Source organism: Lethenteron reissneri, chromosome 26 (assembly GCF_015708825.2).
Source record: "Lethenteron reissneri isolate LAM-NWPU_2019-01 chromosome 26, ASM1570882v1, whole genome shotgun sequence".
Lineage (NCBI taxonomy): Eukaryota > Metazoa > Chordata > Hyperoartia > Petromyzontiformes > Petromyzontidae > Lethenteron > Lethenteron reissneri.
This window is the reverse complement of record NC_083804.1, coordinates 6,064,558-6,085,966: the sequence shown is the minus strand read 5'-3', so window position 1 is coordinate 6,085,966 and position 21,409 is coordinate 6,064,558. Positions and strand designations below refer to the sequence as shown.

At 46.6% G+C, this 21,409-nt stretch overlaps 1 protein-coding gene across 6 annotated transcripts in view; it reads right to left on the bottom strand.

The window, feature by feature from the left end:
- C2CD5 (C2 calcium dependent domain containing 5) overlaps nt 1–21,409 on the bottom strand; it is a 58,789-nt gene that overhangs the window by 7,529 nt on the left and 29,851 nt on the right. For 3 of the 6 annotated variants that reach the window (XM_061559906.1, XM_061559908.1, XM_061559905.1), the window contains exons 11-26: nt 16,973–17,087; nt 15,848–16,078; nt 14,877–15,059; nt 13,525–13,711; nt 12,900–13,061; nt 12,581–12,718; nt 12,026–12,089; nt 11,572–11,633; nt 10,803–10,901; nt 10,119–10,208; nt 9,913–9,985; nt 9,136–9,222; nt 8,123–8,167; nt 6,415–6,516; nt 2,200–2,384; nt 920–1,066 (exon numbers count right to left, since the gene is read on the bottom strand). In XM_061559906.1, coding sequence (XP_061415890.1) covers nt 920–1,066; nt 2,200–2,384; nt 6,415–6,516; nt 8,123–8,167; nt 9,136–9,222; nt 9,913–9,985; nt 10,119–10,208; nt 10,803–10,901; nt 11,572–11,633; nt 12,026–12,089; nt 12,581–12,718; nt 12,900–13,061; nt 13,525–13,711; nt 14,877–15,059; nt 15,848–16,078; nt 16,973–17,087 — 1,970 coding nt within the window. The remainder of the gene's footprint in view (nt 1–919; nt 1,067–2,199; nt 2,385–6,414; nt 6,517–8,122; nt 8,168–9,135; nt 9,223–9,912; nt 9,986–10,118; nt 10,209–10,802; nt 10,902–11,571; nt 11,634–12,025; nt 12,090–12,580; nt 12,719–12,899; nt 13,062–13,524; nt 13,712–14,876; nt 15,060–15,847; nt 16,079–16,972; nt 17,088–21,409) is intronic. The other 3 variants (XM_061559909.1, XM_061559907.1, XM_061559910.1) reach the window with 3 other exon arrangements.

Genomic DNA, 21,409 nt, shown 5'->3' with positions numbered 1-21,409 from the left:
GGCACGGAGACACATGACACTCGCACGCACTTCATGTAAAAGGTATTTCTCGGAGCAATTGTTGAGGATGACAACAAAAAACTTTTTGTACGCCGAAACAAAACATGAAGCCACACGACCGCTCTCTGCTGCATAATGTTGTTTTGTTTTATTCGCTCGATCGTGTGTGCTTTGTCTGGCCCGCATCTCTCCTAAAATTACCTCATTCGTGCGCTTTTGTTAACAAAATGTTGATGTTTGTTCTTCAAGCACTTATTTTGCCCTGCACCTCTGACACGTTATTACATTGCTGCCTGTTCCTCCGTACTAATCACTGTGATGGAGTTGTTCTTGTTCTGTGCCGATGCGCCACCCCCATCTCCCTTGGAAGCTATCTGGGTAACCGTCTAAACAGGACATTCTGTGTAACAAATAAATATTGATCGATTGCTTTTCAGGGCGTACCACAATACAATCCGTCCGTAAGACAGCTATAGAGCATCGTGTGCTTTCAGATAGGCTTCTGCGGCCGTCTGGAACGCTCTTCCTTCCAATATTAGGAAGCCACTGGAGCTATGCACTTTTAAAAACTAATTTCTTTAAGAGCTGCTTTTTGCGTTTAGTTTGTTGTCCTTCCCCCCACACCTCCAATTAGCACGGTTAGCTACTTACGGTGCGAAATAAGTTCTACACAGGCATACATCCAGCACGACTGTGAAAAACCTCCATAGTAGCCTTGACTCAGACTAACAACTGGCTGGTGTGTGTATAAGTAGAGGTTTATCTCTATTTTATTAACAACCAACCAACCCGCCCCCCCCGACCACCTGCCCACCATTCCGCAAGAATTGTCCTCTCGTATAGGTGCAGTTTATTCTACGAGCCTGCCAGGTGGAACAAACAGTGGGCAGGTGGAGGGGGTCGCCCCGCCTGCACGCACCTGGTTCTTGTTGGGGTTCTCCGAGAAGACGCACTCGCGCATGCGGTACGAGACCACGGCGTTTCCGCCCAGCGAGGCCACGTGCGCGCGCACCATGGCGAACACCTCGGCGATGAACGTGTGCAGGAAGCCGCTCGCCCCTCCCTCCTGCGTCCGGACCGTCCGGGGTTATCCGGCGTGTCCAAGAGAGATGGACAAAAGAGACCGACGCAAGTGCTGACCGGTGGTTATCATCAGACACAGTGACAGACGTTTGCGTAATCGTGACAGTTACACATCGGAGAGTGACAGGGGACGTGTCCCAAGTGAGCAAGTAAATCTCGACAGGAGCGGTGGCGGAGTGGTTAGAGCGCACTGTGCTATGAACCCAGCGAACCGATTTCGATGCCCAGCCGTGGCTCACGTCAGTGGCGAAAGTGACATCCGAGCACGATATCTGACCCAGTCCTTGACCCCTCCCCCTCCCTTCACCACGGTCAAAAACCCCTCTGACCAAAAAGACGAACTGGGAGGTCGTAATCCAGCAGCGGATTGACAAAAGGCTGCAAAACTTATTATTATTTTTTAATTATTGATAAGACAGTCACATGTGTATACATGACACTGGATGCTCAAGGCATAGAGGCTACTTAAACAGCCATTGTGTCGCCTGACATAGCAGGGTTCAAATTCCATGCCGCCCCAGCTTTCCATCTCAGGAACACCTGGGGCGGCGTGTCCTTACTGAACGCAGCACCAAATGGGACATTTAGACCTCTGTCAAAAATGTCAACATACGTAATTCCATGAGATGTGGTATTCCTTAAACCTTTAAGCCTACCTAACCTTACGACTTGACCAACTAATTATGAACTTAGTTTCATACTTAAATGCAGCTTGAATTATAATTAGCATTTTTTGCGCTTTTTTATGAATATAAATAAACAAAGTCTAAGTAGAACCAATCATGGAAAAGGCAAAAGATGTGGATTGGCACATTTTTGGAGGTGAGGTATTTATAAAGGATGTTTTGGAAGGAAAGTTGTTGGAAAAGAGGCCTTCAGAGGCAGAAAAAGTAAAAATGCTGCTTAACAATTTGTAGGAAGGAGGGCATAAAGTAACATTAAGAAGAAGGTTAACATCGGATATAACAATGGAAGTTTGAGCCGAAGACATGCCATTTAGCAGATAACTAAAGAAGATAATTTTTTTATCGAGTTTCAAATCTCGAGCAAGGGCCTACAGCGAGTGAGGGAAACAGCAGGAGTCAAAGGGTCAGGGTTTAGAAATCCCCTGCCAACCTCGCGAAGCGATGTCGTCTCGCGGATGAAGAACACGTTGATGATGCCCAGGTACTTGGTGATGCGGCAGCCGGGCAGGAAGGAGAGCGGCGTCATCTCCACCAGCGGGTGGGCCAGGGCACGCGACCCCAAGCGATGGCGCGACGGCCCCTCGCCGTACGGGCTCACCCTCTCGCCACCTGCCGCTGTTGGACAACGAGCACCGAGAAGTTGGGGGGGGGGGGCAGTGGGCAGCGCAGGTGTCGAGGAGGATACAGAGTGAGTGTAAGGATTGTAGGGTTAATCATAAAGAAGTGGAAGCAGTGGGGGGTGGGGGGGTCAAATTGAGGATTTGGTGTGTCGGGGGGAGGAGACAGCAGTTGCGGAGAAGAGTGCATGTCGGGAATATAGTTGTGTGAATTGATAAATGAAAAGACTGGGAACGGAATGAAAGGGAAATACAAGGCCAAAGGTGGTGTGGCACAGTGCAGGGGAGCAGGCTTACAGAAGAACTGGATCGTTGAGGGGGTTTGGTTGGTGGATATGGGAGGAGTAGTGGCATTCAAATTGAATGCAACACTCAAATGTGGAATTAGGATTCTGTTCCCATCTGAAATATATTGATACACGTGTCCACAGAGCTTGATCTTTCCCCCGGTTGCTTTGTTGTACCAGTTTCATCCTCATTTAGGATAATCAGCACTGTGTGGTGCACGCTTTTCCTGTGTCCATTAACAATAAACGCCATCAGTTCGTGGGCTTTTGCCTTGGGTTAAGGATTTCTCATTCGCATTGGTGTATTGAAGAACATTCTTACTAAATAGATCTCGGTGAGCACATGGACTACGCATCCATTTGCATTCAATTAGGTGGCTCCGTAGAGACGAGCACTCGGCACACTTGCTGCTGACAAAGTTTAAATATGCCTGGTGAGATAATCCCGATCAAGTCAACCCAGAATTTATTTTTTGAGGCATTAATATTGTGAAAGTGTGCGGTCTATAGTTACGATCTTGAGACATTAGTTACAAAAAGACAAGCGCTACCATATGCCAGCTTGATAGGCCAAATCTCCAATGTTATCAATGACCAGTAACTAAATTGTGAGTAAAGATTTTGTTCCTAAAACAATGAACCATAATGGGCTCTCACCTGCTTAACACAATACAATGTGGCCGCATCTGAAGGCGCTGCCTAGAAATAGTGGGCGTATCTATTTGTTGTAGAGAGGGAGTCACTAGTAAACAGAGGACAGGAGCAGGGGAGTCAACAGCATGGGATGGCTGGGTAGAAGGGAGCTCGCGACCTCACAAGCGGGCAAGATAATGAAGATGACGACTCACTTTTCTGTCGAAACCACAACATACCAATCTCTAAAGTGAAGATCAATTGCAGCCGATGGGGGTAACAAGTAGCCACTTGTAAGGTTAAAACAGCTCCAGAGCTGTGAATTAACACGCACTCGGCGATGATCCTCACACACTTCACTCACAGCTGCTAGTTTAAAGGGCCAACATAGAACTACCCTACCACCATTGGTGTCTAACGGTGTGTTCACAGCTCTCCTGAAATGTTCAACAGCACAAACGCTCACCCTACCGTGCAGACAACCGCTCGCAAAGAAACCCCAAAATGCTTGCCCCCAATTAAGTGCAGCCTCTCTTACTCAAATAATAAAACAATGAAACAAAATATAAGCGTATATAAAAGCAACATGGAGAGAAAAAACCCCACAGAGCATGGGTAATGCCCCAGCCTACGGTGGTGGAATGGTAATGGAACACATGGCCACCCTGCTTGGTGAGTGTAGGAAAAGGTGCGTGAACGAGTGTTGGAGTTGACAGCTGTAGAGGTCAACCTTAAAGAGAGCACACGTGCACAGGGTGGCAGCCAGGGCAAGGACGACCGAGAGAAGAAGGGGGGGAAAAAGATGCATGCGTGCAATCGCATCCTGCCCATATATTCAAACACGTGCGCACAGAAACACACTTGCAACCACTCTTTAACAGACAACGCACACAAACTCGCACACACATTCATGCACGCACGTGGACGTTAAAGATTCTCTGATGTTAGTTCTAAGAGTAGGACATTATGTGTTTTTGGCGGATTGGTCCACATTTGCAAAATTAAAAAATTACCCACAAATAGCAATTACTGTCATCTGTTTGCAGATTCGTGGCCCAGGCCACTGTTGCAAATGAGATTGTCTTGATATCGAGTTCTCACGTGATTAAATAAAAAAATGAACTAGAACATTTACATACACGTATGCAGGCACATTTTCACATGTACACATAGATACGTAACAAAAATACACGCTCGCAAACGCACGCACACATGTAAGTGTGAAGATGCCAAAAGCACCACGCACATGCAAACTCCACAGTGTGTGCACCGAGCCCTGTGGGAGAGAAAAAAAATAAAGAAAACAAAAAAACAATGTTTGGGCTTTTGAAGGCGACTGCTCCCCGAGAATTAAGGCTGGGTTGGAGAAAAGAGCATTGTGCACGTGCACTGTATATAAAGTAGCATTAACACCACACGTTTGAGATTTTGTATGCAGGGAGAGGAGTAAAACGCAGAGGGAGATGCCAGGACGAAGGATGAGATTGTTTGGTGATATACTGTTGGGCAGCGAGATGGAAGGTTTCTGTCTGAGTGGGAGGAGGGATGAGTAGGGGATTGTTTCAGGCACACAAAATAGTGTGAAGGTTCCAAGTCTCACTTGAAAATCATGACAGCTTACCACGGGTGTTTCACCACAACGGTGTTTAGCTATTAAACCACGTGTTCATCAAGACAGTCAGACTATTAAAATTGGTACTGCAGGGTAATGATCAAGTTGTATTTATGTCAATTGTTTGTTCAGGGATGTTTCTATAAACAGGTCTATTTCCAAATGGTCTTGGATTGTGCAAACCAGAGTACCTGGAGAAAACGAACGTGTATGAGAGGATGGATAAAATGGATGAATATCAACAAGTTCACAGAGATTATTTTACACTCATTCCCTGTAACTGCCACCTTCATATTCTTAGGTTTTTTCGGTAAAGTCACGTAGGTAAAACATTAAAATTAATAAAAGTAAAATAAAATAAAAATCACGACGTTTTGGAGGCAACACAAGTCTCCGTCATCAGGTGGGACCGTCACAGCCAGATTTGCTGCACCTTCATGTCATCTCAAAGCCGGGGGGGGGGGGGGGGTTTAGAAGTCTCACAAATTTGGATAATCCACCAAGCCTTGCCTCAAAACGCGCTGGATTAAAGTAACGTACCACCACGCCCAGCATGAACTTATTAATAAAAGATTGTTTTCTTTTATTACGAGAAAAATGGCTAAAAACTAAAAACCTATACTTTTACATGCAAATGTAAATTTTCATTCAATGGAAGTGTTGTTGGTAAAATGATTCCTGCAATGCCAGAACAGAATCTAAGCGACTACTAAGGAGAATCACCGTGGAAACATGTAACCTCATATCTCACGTAGACATGCACATGAGATAAACAGAGTAAACTTCATGCCCAAGCGATATAAACTACTGCAGAGAAAAGAAAGTAAATAATTATACCCACCTTTCCACTTAATTCGGCCTAAATATGATCAATAATCCACTATATCATTTGACTGACATGTGTACTATTTGCAGACTATGAAGGAGCAGTGTCTCTCCAGAGCAGTGGTTGCCAACCTGGGGCGTGCGGACCATTGGTATTCCACAAGGCCGTGAAGAGCGCTCCGCATAAATGTTGTAGCTACGACTACCCGATTGTATGCTGGTCTGCCAAAATGCGGAGGGTTGACAATTGTCTAAAGGTGAAGAAATGTTAGGAACCATTGGTCTCGCGCGTAAGAAAGGCCTGTTGAAGTGACCCCAGAAGACATTTTCTGGAGCTATTTGTTCATACGACATTTGGGGAGGGGACATGTCTCTATCTTACAACGTGAAGATTGTTTTTTTCTATATATCAGAAGTCCAACCACATGCAATAAAAACAAAGTCGAACAAGCGGAAAGGAAAAAAACCCAAGGAGAACCAATAAGAGGGAGGGTGAAGACGGTGGACGTGCGCAGGTGGGCTCCATCACCAGGAACTGAGCAGGGGATGCAACATTCACCAAAGACGGTGAGTTTTCAGAGGCAAGGGGTTATCGAGAGCTAGGCCGGCAGCAACATCCACTGCCCCGGCCAGGGGGAGACACGGACGCCAACACGCAAAGCGGTGCATACTTGTCCTCATGGATCCACGGCGAGCAGTCTGAGCCTTGCTCTTCAGGAGCTCAATCCAGCTGCTGCAGCGGTCTGCAAAGGAACTGTAATCGAGCGAGGCCACTGGGATGGAGACAAGAGACAGAGAGATGGGGGGAGGGAGGGCAAGGAAAATAAAGCAGAAAAAACGAGTGATACTAATGATGGCAGTAACCTTACCAATTATTCAAACGCCAATAGGTGTAAGAGCATTGCCAGCAGTATTATCCAGGCGCTAAAACAAAATAGGTTAGACCATTGGAACCTCCTTTGCCAGTAGCAAAATATGATAATTGTTGTTTTACCCTTTTATCTGGCAACAAAACTGACACTTTTTTTTGTGCGCGCCTTTTGGTGTCATCTGGTCCAACACCATGTGAGACTAGGCTCTAAGAAAAGCTGTCTCGGGTGTGGACCAATCAATTTCAAGGACAGTGCATACATTATCAGGGTTGTGTTATTTGTTTGCATTCCGACCGCAGGTATTGTGGTCAATGCAAACATGACTCCTTGTAAAAAAAGGTGTCAGTTTTGTTGCCAGATAAAAGGGTAAAAAAACAATTATCAAAATCGGTAAGCTCTTCAAAATGACTTGTGAAAAATGCAGGAATGAAAACGGTTTAATCCGTGTGAATGTGAGACGTGAACATCTGTTATTTTTAAATGGTTTGCGGGCAGATTTGTTCCTATTAAACTTGACAGTGAGATGCGTCTTGCTGTTAACGAGAAAGTACTGCAAATCCATTCACTCGTGAAACTTAAATATGAATGGTAAAACAAAATACCAGAAAGGAAAATAAATTTACATAATTACGGATTTTCTTTTTCTCAAAACAAAAAGAAAAAAAATCCTTGTTTTCTTGTCATTTAGATCCAAAATAGCAACTGAGGATTAAAGCGCAATTTCCTTGGGAGTGCAATTCGATCCCCACCAACCACCTCCTCTCCATACACAGAACCGTGGTCGCGTTCGACCAGGGTATAAAGAGAAGGGGAAACGTGGGGGATACCAGTTCCCCTCCACACATCTTCATTGTACACATCCGTGAAACCACACGGGCAGACGCACACGCGTCCCATCAAGTGGACTGGTTAACCGTTCGTATGGAAAAGCTCGGCTTACTCAACTCTGATTGCGAGAGGTTTTACTATATAATGGTATTGAAAAATATAAACTCAATCGAACTGACAATTGACTTCATTTATTGACGTGAATCTAACTATAGGTTCAACGGTAAACTCACCATCTCGTGAACAACCATACCCCTGCCACTTCCCTGCAGCCTCTTCAATCAATCCAGCACATCGCTCACCAGTCCACCACAGCAGTTCACTTCATATATTGCATTGCAATGATTACTGTAACATAGCTTTTGCTGGTGCCATCACACACTGCGACGGCCCTGTAAGCACGGTATGGGATGGAAGATGCGTCATACGGCATTACTCAACTCATACGGGTCTTGCAGTATAGTACAAAAGACAGAATCATGCTGACCTCTCTCATTTGGGGACACTGGTCAGGGTCAGGTTCGAGTCTGGATGGTTAGGAGAGGAGAGAGAGGAGGGAAAGGAAAGGTGGTGGTGGTACGAGTGGTGTTGCAAGGGGGTAGCAGCGAAGGTTAAGGTCGTAAGATTAGGAGGTGAGGAGCCAGAGTGATGCGTGAAACAGGAGGGAGGTTGCCCTCACCTCTGTCGGGAGATGTGGGATGATTGCAGCGCTCCTCTCCATTGCCTGTTAGTTACAACAAATAAATAAAAGCCAAGAGAGCTCAGAACAAGGTTGCTAACAATCCAAAAACTTGCAGTCGGTTAAAGAGAATCAAACAAAGGTTACCCTTATAGAAATCCGTGCACCTGCCAGAAAGTGCAATTTTCAGCAATGGATCAGGACTGACACCGGTTACGAATGAAAGATGCCCACTCGCTTTCTCTGTAAATCCGTTAAATAAAATAGGTATCCTTCATATTTAAATGTGAAACAGACTGCTATGGTATCGCAATTCCAGAAGAATGCAACCAAACGGGAATCCAGAAAAAGCAAGAGGGACACCAGTAGGAGGCAAGAGGGAGAGGATGATGCAACAAAAAAAAAGGATGGACCGATAGTGTAGAGGAGGAGGCACGAGAATGGAGAGGAAACACATGGAAACATTGGCAACAGATGGAAGATGAGAATTCTCGCCAAAAGATGGAGGACTGCTGCTGGAAGTTCATGAAACCAGTGGGGCAAGATGGGAGAAAGAAAGAAAGATAAATCCATAGATAGATCAACATCCATCACTGGAAGCTGGTGAATATGCACAGCTGTAAACCAGCACTTTGGAGGCAAGGGTTGGTGGCTCAAAGTCATGAAACTCGCTGTCCGTGGATGTCAAGGGCGCCATCTCCTGGCTTGCCGGGGTAGAGCAGCAAAGCAAGTGGATTCATTTCCATGTGTGCAGGGATTGAGTGTTACTTCCCCGCATGCGTGCGTTTTATGCGGGTCCTCCGGCTTTCTCCCACGTAGATATAAACACGAATTGATGGTGAACAAGCATCCCAATATAGAACCACAGAGCTTGGACAATTGCTGGCGCTGGTTGAGGCCACATTCCCATCTTCTCTGTGGTTTCCCACGTCTCCGACTCAAAAGTCTCTCCGAGTGAACGAAAGCTTTACAAATCCTCAACGATTGCTAGCGTAGTGTATTGTTTGTTGTACCTGTGGGGTTGGATGGGGTGACAAGGCGTTGCACGTCCGAGCTGAGATCCATAGAGAACTGCAGCTGTTCGTCCGCATCCAAAGAGCCTGCGGATCGCATTCCTCCTTTGTTAAAACTACACCGCGTTTAACTGGGAACAGCACAACAACGATCACCAAGTCCCACATAACGAGCATCGTGAAATAGCGTCATTCATGCAAACTGCACCTCACAACGCCGCCTCAATCCGCAAAACACGAGAGATGCATTTGTATCAAGACGTTTTCAGCCAACTAATGAATGAGATTTTATCCCTGTGGGAGGTACGGGGAGCACCCCGAGTAAACCTGCAAGGGGGCAACGGAGGCGAGAGGACCGGGAGTGGAGTAGAGCAAGCAAGGTCACGTGGTTAAAATAGACGAGCCCATTGTGCGGTTAGCACGACACAGGCAGCCTGCGTCGCGCGCTGGCGTAATGACACACGCTGGAAGCCACTCCGGAACACGCTGCTGTGTTGAAAAAGCGGTGGCGGTTGAAATGAAGGGGGTTTCTCAATGTCAGCATTTGGAATGGGCATTTATGTTATGTTGTTTTTTTAAAAGAAATATCTCAATATCGTGACATTTTCCATTAAAACGTAACCGGTTGGTTGAACGTGTCTTGGTATTTTTGGATGAAAATCACACCACGCAGTTTGTAACTATTCCATGCTCGCTGCGCAGTTGGTAACAGTTTCATATATACGCCGTCAGCTTCACTCTGGCCTTCTCGCGCCACCAACCCTCGAATGCACCGACCTCTCTGAAGCATCCTTTCCAGTGGCCTGGGTGTGTCGGGCAGGAAGGAGACCGCAAGTGCCGTCACCGTAACCTGAGGAAGGGCGCGCAGAAAAAAAAGCGCCAGCAAGATGTCAAAACGCACGGTAACCGGCTGCCCTTGCAAAAAGTATTCACATCTGTAGGAAGACACCCAAGTGAGCTTTCTACCTGCACAAGTCACTCACCTGTATGAGCTCGTCCTCAGGCAGAGACACGGAGAAGTTGACGTGGCATAGGCAGCATGGCATCATGGATCTGAGCTTGAAGTAAAGGCTCTGTAGGGGGCCACAACGTGAGAAAAGGACGACTTATCCAAAATCACTGAATCCTTTCATTTAAACAGTAAAAATGTACTTTTGTGGTTGATTGGGTGCATTGGGATCTGCGGATGATATGCACCTTACAAATGTCAATTATTATTATTCGTATTATTACAGCAAAACATATTTCTGTGGGTCATTATTATTACTAAAAGAGTGCACAATTTGCTGTAATAGTGTACATCAATGACCCTGCAATGCCATCATTCACATAAAGCACTTCCATTTACACTGACAAGTCATATTACAAGCACAAGTGGATGGTGTGCTCACTAAGAACTAAGAGCACTAAAGCCCACTGTACCCTGGGTTTGGCTAAGGCCAGACTCTGGCTCAAGTGAGCTCGATCAAAACCATGACGAACTAGAGCCGGCTGTGACCAGGGTCTCAGCCTTGCTCAAGATTTTGGTTGAGCTGAGCCTGACCCAAGCCTTGGCTGAGCTACACATGCAACTTTGAAAACTGAGTGGCTCAAACCTTAACCGAGCCGTGTTGGATCTAAGCCTTAGTTGACCCGCGACTAAGATTCGACGATTGTGGCAAGCGCACCTTGAGCATGCTCTCACACATGTCGTTGAAGGCTTTGTTGCGGTGCTGAGAGGTCATGGCACCCTCCTGCATGCGGTAGACTCGCACTGCCGAAAACATCTGCGTGCAAGAGAAGAATTCATGTGTGCAGGCACACACGTACGCAAGTACCGGTAGACAAACCGCATGCATATACGCCGGCACTAATCCAGGTATGCATAGTTACCTACAGCCACATTCCCACAAAGAAGTGGAGTCGTGGTGCATTGGGGGTAGAGCAGTGGTGTGCTATGAACCCAGCGAACCGAGTTCAATTCCTGGCCACGGCTATTATCAGTGGCAAGGGATATCTGTACCGATCCTGAGCACCCCAACAAGCATGAGCCTGCATGTGGAAGTATAGTCAAACAACTCCCATGACTGACACGGAGTGGAGGAGGCCTTCATCAAGCAGCATTGGACTGACAAAGAGCTGTGAATTATCAGGAATTTACATGCTCACATGAAGAGGTATGAAAACAAGCACACAGGCAAGTATTGATCCAACTGTTAAAAGGCTGCTTTCGTTGCCTAACTTGGTAGCAGAGCCTCTACACTCGGGCGATGTCTGCTCTGGTTAACGTCCCTCTGGACGATGGCGCTGACAAACAAATATGAATGCTTATTTATTGTTATAAAAAGGAATGTGAGCAAACGAGAGCACGCATTTGCACGTCACACGTGCACGCAAAATTACACACGCATATGAATGGAAAATAATTTGCAACTACGTCATCCCTGTACCACTCACCTGCAGGTCAGATGTGAGAGAAATGACACCTGGAACGGTCTCCGTATTACAGATGTAAAAACCTGAAGCACAGGCAGTTGATAAAATATTCATCATATAGAACACTGGAAACATTTTGATATTATACAAAACAATGAGCCATGATAATAGCTGTACAATTTTCAGGATTATTTCAGGATTAAAGGCTGACAAGCCATGAAGGTAAATTGAATTTATGCAACCAGATCCCGTAACAATTTCAGAGTGGATATCCGACATCCATGGTCTGCCCTTTTGGTGTTCCTATGATCTGACTTTAGGCCTTTGCCTTGATCACAGACCTCCTGGTGTCACTCAAAAGCCCGTCTTGGTGACCTCTTCTACCTCAAACATGCACACGTGTCCCAAAACGGCAATGTTATTGTCACCCCTGCCAATTTAAGATGCCATGCTCCCACCGCCCAGCAAGCTGTACCAAGCGGCGTGGGGGTGTCGGTGAGCAGTGCCTGTATGTCCTCTTCCGCATCTGCGTCGTCGATCTGCGGCACATGGACGTGGGGACACACAAGAATGTGAGGCTCGTGAGATAAACCTGCTGGCATGGAACAACGCTAATTGCAAGTTATTTGGCACGCCAGGGAATACTGTGCTACTGACATGAATGACACGGATGTCTTAGTTTTTGATATCAGGGCTACTCTGCATATTGCCTGCTATGACGTATGGAACAAAAACATGGGCATTGAAGAATGGAACAAAAAACGATCGGTGCGCAAAGAAGCATGGAGTGATATAAGCTTGGAAATACATTGAGAAACAAAAAGAGAAACATATTGAATACATGGCATATACGCGGGTTAAAGACATCATTTTGACTGTTAAGATAAGTAGACAGAACACGTCACTTGCAGAGACGAGTGCCGACGGATGATACGAGTGTTAGTGCTCGCAGCAAATGGAGCGAGCAAGCCAGAGAGGATGTCCGCCAACACCGCGTTGGTGGCGTTTGCCGTGAGGATGGCGCTATCACCTCGAGCACGAAGGCATCCTTCTTGCCATGGGACAAGTCGAGGTCCAACGTTTCATCCGAGCTCTCCGACTGCGAGCGGAAGACGCGATACCTTCGAACCTCCAGCATCGGCCAGTCAGGGGGATCCTCCATCTCCACCTATGACCAGAGAGAGCCAGACCGTGATGATGCTTCACCGATAGCACAATCGTTATGTAAGTTTGGGAATAAGACACAACAAATAGCTAAATGACAATCACGAGGCTGATGCATAGACGCAATCGTCACTTCTCATACAGGCGCGGCGGGTGGGAGGGGACGTGCACGGGGAGTCGCTCACAGGTGTTTTGATCTCGTAGAGCTCCTTGTTTCGGGCGATGACCTCGTTGATCCTCTTCTGCACGCCACTCACGTAGCCGTCGAGCCCGGGCTCTGGGCTCTTCCCTGCCACATGGAGGCCACCAGGAGGCGGCAGCGCTGCCACAAACACAGCCGTGGCCGACTGCACGCGCGCACGCGCACACACACAGCGAGTCGGATGGGCACATGGCGAAAACTCGACAACCATACAGTAAAGCTTTCACATAATAACGTATCGTGGCTTTTGTAAACACCATATATATGCTGAAGTGCTTTAAAAAGGTACCGAAAATAAATATAGTTTACAGCCCTTTGTCAATCAAATGCTGGATGAAGGCCTCTCCATGGCATCCGTCATGTTTTTATTTATTTATAAAACTTCACCACCTTGGTCAGTGTGGGTTGGTAAAGAGTGAAGGCAGGACAGGTTCAGATTATAGCTCACCGCTGATGTTAGCCAGGACTGGAACTCGGATCGTCGGGTTCATAAAGCAGCGTGCTAGCCACTGAGAACCTGCTCCACTGCCAATCAATTTGATGAAGGTAAAATACCCATTTAAAACGACAACTGTTCATTCAAGAGGATTGAGGGGTAATCGACTTACGGCAATGCCGACCAGCATGGTCTCCCCGATGGAGACGCTCACACACAGGCCGAACAGAGCGTTCATGCCGCGCAGCTTCAGCTTGTTCATGAGCTGCGTGTGCAGCTCGTACTCCATGAAGGGCAGCAGGTTGCTGATGCTCGTTGCATTCACCTCGCCTTGCGCCTTCTTTTTCTGACGGCACAGCCTGGCCGGGTAACACCATCACCATCACTGTCATCATCGGTAGCTTTACCAGAATTTCCATCATCATCATCATCATCACCACCACGAGCAGTCGCGATCAAATAACAGCTGGATGGAGGTCTCCCTGAGTTGCTGCAAACTCTCACGGTCCTGCGATGTCGCAATCTATCCAGCACCTGCAGACAAGATGAATTCATCGCTCCATCTCCAAGGTGAAAATACTCTTGGGTGTGTTTTTCCGTTATTCTTGATCTTCGACCATCATACCTTCTTAGCGATGTGTCCTGCCCAAGCGCACTTACTTTCTGGACAGTAAAAATGTCTACAACTCATTAATGTTTTCTACCCATGTTGCAGAATATGAATGAAATAATGAAATAAAGAAAGCGGGTCAAATTGCTCTGAGAATCGTCATACGTGTTGATCATCAAAAGAATCATGAAGATCGTAACCATTATCAATATCAAACTCATGATTACTTCTAGCAACAGTAAATTCATCTAATCATTATCATCAAGATATATAAAAGGGAAATTTGTGAATATGTGTGTCTGTTCGAAATGTTTAGCATACTTCCCAACATGCAACAAACTTGATATTTGGCATATGGGTAGCTTCCAGACTGTACACAATGCAAAAAGTATAAAAATAGACGCTTGTATTTGGGGGGGGGGGCGCAATAATGAATATAATATATTGCACGGCAAGTGAGCGGTGACGTCACATCTGTGACGTCACCCGCATGCGGCAGCGTCACGCAGTGTGCCTGCTGACGTCACGCATCCCCCCACCACCCTCCGCGTAGGCCGTGTATTAATCCAAGACAAGAATCCAAGTCTCGGGCGAAGCCGGGTAAGTAAAGCTAGTCAAGATATAAAATAACCATCAATGACAATACAAGCCCTCACCAATGGTCCTGTTTGAAGCCGCAGTGGAAGCAATGGAACAACATTTATAAATTCCCCCAGACTGTGTCCATCTGGCAGCAAAAATAGGCACACCGCAGCTAGTCGATCGGTAGGCCGGTGTGGAAAAGTTGGCCAAAAACCCTGTCGGGGGGCCTCTAGATTTTCCTTTAGTGGAGGCTCTTCCACCAGCAGTGCAGCAAGTACTTGCAGGACTCCACCTTTACACCTCCACTACCGGCAGTCGCGGTCAGTGCTCACCTGGCCTGCACAAGACAGCCCTTGCCAATTATGGGCAGCTCAGAGGGGGGGTCCACAGTGGTGAAGAGGAAGTCGGGCACTTTGTGGCGCTTGCAGCAGCCACACGGCCCCAGCTGCGTTGGGAACGGCAGGTTCAGCTCGTCGTACGGCACGTGGCAGAAGCTGCAGCTCGACTCGTCCGGGCTGCGAAAGGAGGACACGGCATACACAGAAGATCCCCCGTCTAGCCTTAACAAACTGTTGGGGCAAGTGCTGTTAGCGAGCACCTATAAAGGACGGCACAACACACCAGGGGGTGGGTGGCCAGCACCAAGCCCGGCCGCCATTGTCTCCCGAGTGGCGATGCTCACACATCACACCAGGTACTCATTTGAGGGGGAGTCGACCTAGGGGAGGCCCAGGACCGATTCAGATAATCGTCACCGGTGTTGGCCGTGAGCAGAAATCACACCCGGGTTGCCAGGTTCGTAGCGCAGCGCGCTAAACGCTACACTACCGCTCCCCACGGCATACACACACGGTCGCAGCGCGTGCAAACTTTAAATCACAAAAATTCTGCAGAAGCAGACCCCGTGCCGCACTGAATGAGTCGCTTAAACTCGCTCCCGGCCCTGCCTTCATGTCTCATGAGGGCCAGAGTTTCATGGTCTACTTTCGACTTGGCTCGGCAATTGCCAATGTAAAACCATCCGTACAATGGCGCGGCTCGGACAAGTAAACGTGCACGCATGTACGTGCATAAGCAAAATAGGCACTGGCGCTTGAATGCTGATGTCGACCACTGCTGACATCCGATAAAATGCTACTCAATTTACTACAGAGTGTTGAGTCGACCTAAAACGCAACAATACTGAACACAAGTCCATTCACTCCAACCACTGCACCAACCAGTTGGGTATTTCACTTTGGCCCGACCTACTCCTCTGACGAACCCGCCCACTACCCGCGTAGCAGCTAAGATTCTCCATTACCCATGCAGGGTGGCGGCGCCATCGCGGCTGGTTTGCCGAGAGTGGTGCTCCACGTCCCTCCGCCCGTCGTTGGCGCCCATGCCAGCCTGCCACGAGAGGCGCGCCGCCTCTGCGGGGGGCACGGCGGTGGCGGCCCCCAGTGCCGGCGGTGCGCGGCCCCCATTGTCCTGTACCAGCCGGGGGCTGAGTACGGCCGCAGTGCCGCACGCTGACAGGATGCACACCTCCTCGCTGCACGGGAACGCGCACAGACACACACACACGCAGTGTTACGTGGAAGACTGCTGCTGTGACGCATTGCCTCATTTACAACAGACCATGGTTACGCAAGTATTTAGTTGGGTTAGTAAATCCGTCAAGTGAGTTTCCTCTCTGTAATATAACGGCACTGGGATTCCGCTTTGCCTCATTTACAAAAGACATGGTTACGCAGGTATTTAGTTGGGTTAGTAAATCCGTCAAGTGAGTTTCCTCTCAATACTGTATTATAATGGCACTGGGATTCCGCTGGGAGCAGAGCAGTGGCCCAGTGGTTCGCGCGCTGCGGGAACCACTGCGCTATGAACCCATCGACCTGAGACCGCTTTCGATATCACACGAGTGGCGAGTGATATCGAAAGCGGTCTCAGTTGCCCACGCTTTCAGCAACTAACAATGGTAAAGTATTATCAGCAAATCCCAACGACCGACACTGTAGCGGATTGACAAAGTTTCTGCGAAAAGTAATGAATGAATTCATTAATTATGTCCATTGCTCAGTAAGTCCTAGCAGACCCTGAAGTTAGGGTGTGGTCCATGTAATAGTTGCAAGATCCACCATAATGAATACAACAATATTGACATTTGGTGGCATAAACAATATTTATTGGCTGTGATGACCTTTCGAAAACCAAATGCATATTATGACAAACTGGTGACCTTTCTTAAACCATCAACTCCACGACTTGCCAGAACCTGGTTTGACATTTTCTACAATACAAAGCTCAACTGTTTGAAACCTATATTTTCCGAATGTTGCTGGTTCTAATCCACCATCGAAGAGACACGAACACAGAAGCACACACAGCATATTTGGGCTCAGATTTGTCTGTCATGGTTGGCGACAATCAGCTCATAAACACTCACCATATGCTGGTACATTCGCTGTACCCCACTACAGCGTGACAGCCTAGGGCCTTGGCGTGAGACTTAATCTCTTGCCGGATCTCGGCCCACCAGGCGTCCCGTGTCTCAGGTTCCTCTACCGGGTGGGTGGGTGGGCGAGCAGGTACACACACACACACATTAACGTAAGCAACAGTACGCGCCTAAAAACAAGCGTATAAACAATCAAGTGCGCATACACGAGCACAGAAACACATGAGCACAATGCAAACTGTGAAGAAGCATGCGCTTCCACATGAGCGTGCACACACATACACATACAAGGGCACACGTGCATCCAAACATGCATCCACACTTATACGCGCACACACAACCAAGCACACACACAAGTGTATGCACACGAGCAGATGTGAAGATGCAGCACATCGAACAAACACGCGCAGAAGTAAACAGATGTGCAATAATTTACGAATGCGTCAACTCACAAAAGCACAGAGGCAGTATGTGTGCATGAGCACGCCACACATATGCATGGACAAGCACGTACAACAAATAGCTGGTGAATGGAGGTGTGAAAAAAACAAGTGGGCACAGGCCTATGATCACATACATCGCATTGGGCTAAATTCAAATGCTCACATTGTGAAGTCAAATCAGTGCCCGTTAAGTAGTTGACAGTCCCATTAAATTTGAAACCACTTTTGCATGAGAGGCCCTGTTAACTACAGGTACGTAAGAACGTTTAATGTACCATTCATTTAAGTGCAATTGCTATACCAAACGTTGCATCGTACTGTGTCATCCTAACATACAATAATGATCTAGTTTTGAGAAGAGCAAAAGTTACTGCAGATAGCACAGTTTGTGTTTTCAAGTGCACGAAGTGCGGAAAAAGTATAAAATTGCCTGCAAAAGGTTTCATCTGCTTGATATCCTTACTAGTGAATGTAGCCCAAATTGTTATATCAAGGAGCTTACTGGAATGCATTATGAATATAAAGCTTAACAAGTTAGATTTGACGTTTATGGCAATTCCACAAACATGTTATGTCAGTTACAGCAAAGTGACGGTACACATAGCTTCATTTCATTATATTCATAAAACAATTACGATTGAGTCGATACAGCTTTTTTGAACATAAAAAACACAAATACTTTGACAAGATAACAGTATGTGCAGCAAGTGTTTCTGCCATAACTGACCTAACATGTTTGTGGGAAATGTCCATTAATGTGGTTATTACTAATGTGTGAATTCTAACAAAATTTCTTGCTTGTTAAAATATACAAACGTAAATGAGCTAGCTTGAAAATTGTGCCAGTTCGAAAATGTGAAAAGCCATAGTTTGTAAACAACCGACACATTTAAAGAAATATGCAAATCAGTTATTGGACAATTGTGGCACATGATTTAGTGTGACAAACTGTGTCCTGCACACATCAACACCTGTTCAATTTCACCTATTACAAAATCAGAAAGTATTACTGCTAAATATTTTAAGATCTTTTTATTTTTATTTTAGCCACCCCCCCTCCCACCCCCCACCATTGAAATACAGCAGAGCACGATTTTGCTATCTAATATATTGAAGGTCTTTGACAGATATCTCTGAAAGGTCTCCCCTTCAGAGGCATAATTCTCTCTCGAGATATGTCAACGAGTTCCCGGTTCACTTAGCACACGTTTGTCAAGTAACCCCTCAGAGCTGGGCTGTATCTCATCAAAACGCAACAAACGCTAGTGATTGGTCTGCGATCATAAACATTGGGAACGTGATTGTATCAGGGATGAATGCGAGTCTGGGATTCTAAGTCATGAGATCTCAGTGGTGGCAGCTCAGTGCTGTGAGTTTGGGCATTCGCATATCAGCATCAGTAAAGTGAGCCACTCCGTCCGCCTGGGGTTAAATTTAAGAACAGAAAGCAAACGAGCATAACGGACGTGGTGAATGTGCACGCAACTGGACCATCGAAAGAGTCACGGCTTCAAGGACGCAACAATGCAGACACATTGCGTTTCTGCTGTGGAGGCCAAGGTATTAACGGTTGTCAGCATCGATAAATATTTTAAAAAATACCAAAGAAGACAAAACACATTGCAATAAAAATGTATTAAACAAAGCATTCAGCCAGTACAGCATGCATTTAGATAGGGATGAGAGGCAGAGTCTCTAGGGCAGGTTGGCCTAATCACATGCAAAATAGATAATACAAATAACTACGAGAGGGACAAAACGTGATGCGCTTATACGTGGAGGCGTTTGGGTATTGTGAGGTCTGTCGTGTTCGTGGGAGATGTGTGGTGTTTATGGGAGGTGTGGTGTATATGGGATGAGGTTTGGGGTGGAGATGAGTGTGACGAACTTGTGTGGGCGAGTTGGATGGGGCAGTTGATTGGGTTGTCTGCTTTTCGTATCACACACGCACACAATGTAATTCGAGCAATAACAACCTATTCATATATATACATTTACTGTACTCACTTTAGGTTTATATTTGGAAAGAATTTAGTTAAGTTCATGCCAAAACTGACTTAACCACCATATCCAGAAGTGTTTGTTTATGGATGAAATAATGGACTTCTATTCAAGGGTTTCTAACTTATCTTTGAATTGCTTGCCAACACTGTGGGCGAAGCCCAAATGTTAAACCATATTTTAAAGTGTGTATTGTGCTTGCTGCCATCCAGCTTAAAACACAAAGACTTTAATCTGAACACCATACAATTGTTAATTTTCGTCCATAGACCTGTAGGTCACACTATGACCATTAACTAACCTGATCAATTGTCATTTTGAAACTTACTCATGATATATTTACATGGATAGCTACATCCAATAAAAAAATCTACACTTTTATCAATCCACTGCCGGATGTAGGCTTCCCCAAGCTGTATCGGCCATGGGGGGTGTTTTACCATACTTCACCATACTGTTCAGTTCAGATATTGTTCACAAATAAGGTTAGCCATATCCAGGAAATTAACTCTGGTTGTCATGTTCACAACGTGGTGCACCAACCACTGTGCCACTGCTCCACCCATCACTTGTACAGGAATGTTACAGCCCACCTCCTCTCAAGTCGTTTCAATGCAGTTTCAGAGCACACAAATATTTGACGAAGTGACCTTCCCTAATGAACACAATTACTCAACCTTCTACTGCGGTTGTTGCTGCCCTAAGCAATTTAACTGTCGTGTTGAGGCAACGTGTGTATAGAACCTCAAAGAGGTGAAGTGCATGCACTGGCTTCCAAAGACAATCTTGTGGTTCAAAGGTCAAGGGGCAACAGGCATGGAATAGACATGGAATGATCCTACGGCTAAGAGTAAATGTCTGCACGGTTGAACGACCAGCTACTTCCCAATTAGCATGTTCACAAGTTTATATTATAAGTTGTCCTAGTGTCTCAGAAGGGTTGATGCTACTGCCTGTCGTAACAAAAAAGAATCCTGCCAGAAATGCTAAGACTCTGAGTTCAAACTTAGTTTCCAGCCACCCAAGAATAAATTGAGATCTCAATCGGTGAGTTTGATGGCTTCAGCCCGGTCAAGAAATACATTTTGTTTTGTACTTCTTAAAGCCTTGGCAATCTGTGATGGCTTATTCAAGCAATAGATGGAAAGTGAACCACCTGTTGTGGAGATGGTGAGACACTAGTCGGTTGGGGAGATGGTCGTGTTTGTAAGAATTGTGGTTAGAAGCTGTCCGTGGTGAAAATGAACACGTGCCCTAATGTAACTTTGGCATTTACAAGGAGTGATTAATTAATTATACTGGTAGGAACCCACTGGTTCCACCAGCCCACAGGGGATTATTGTGTCCGCCCGTCGTGCAGGGAGGGGCTGGGAGGGGAGAGAGGGGAGGGGCTGGGTGGGGAGGGTGGGGCTGGGTGGGGCTGGGTGGGGAGGGGAAGGAGGGGAGGGCCTGGGTGGGGACGGTGGGGAGGGGCTGGGTGGGGAGGGGCTGGTCACCCCGTAGTGCCCTTATAAAACTCAACGTTTAACCTACTCACGCCGGCTTGTGCCCGCCCTCAGTCAGGCATATTTGCGGAATACACCACGCCGCCGTTGACCCTGCAGGCCATTGACCGAGCAACCCAACGTTCCTTCCAGCTCCCTTCGCAGGAATGTGTTAATGCCAAGTGTGGAGGGTATGTGTGCCTATAATTCGTAGCTATGGAAGTGTGGCTGATGCATTGCACAGAGGGGGTTGCCTGCGTTATATACCTACTTGCAGACAAGTAAATGAGCAACCATCACAACATAGGTACCCCCCCACCATCAAAGCATAAAGCAGTTAAATCACCTAGAGGAACAGCTTCATCATATTGATGAACGAATCAAGGCACCGCTCAGAACGACATTATTTCATATCTCTTCAAAAGGCATCTTACAGCAGCCACAAGACAATGCCTTTCATTGTTTTTGTTGTTGTTTAAGTATGTGTCAGCGCATGT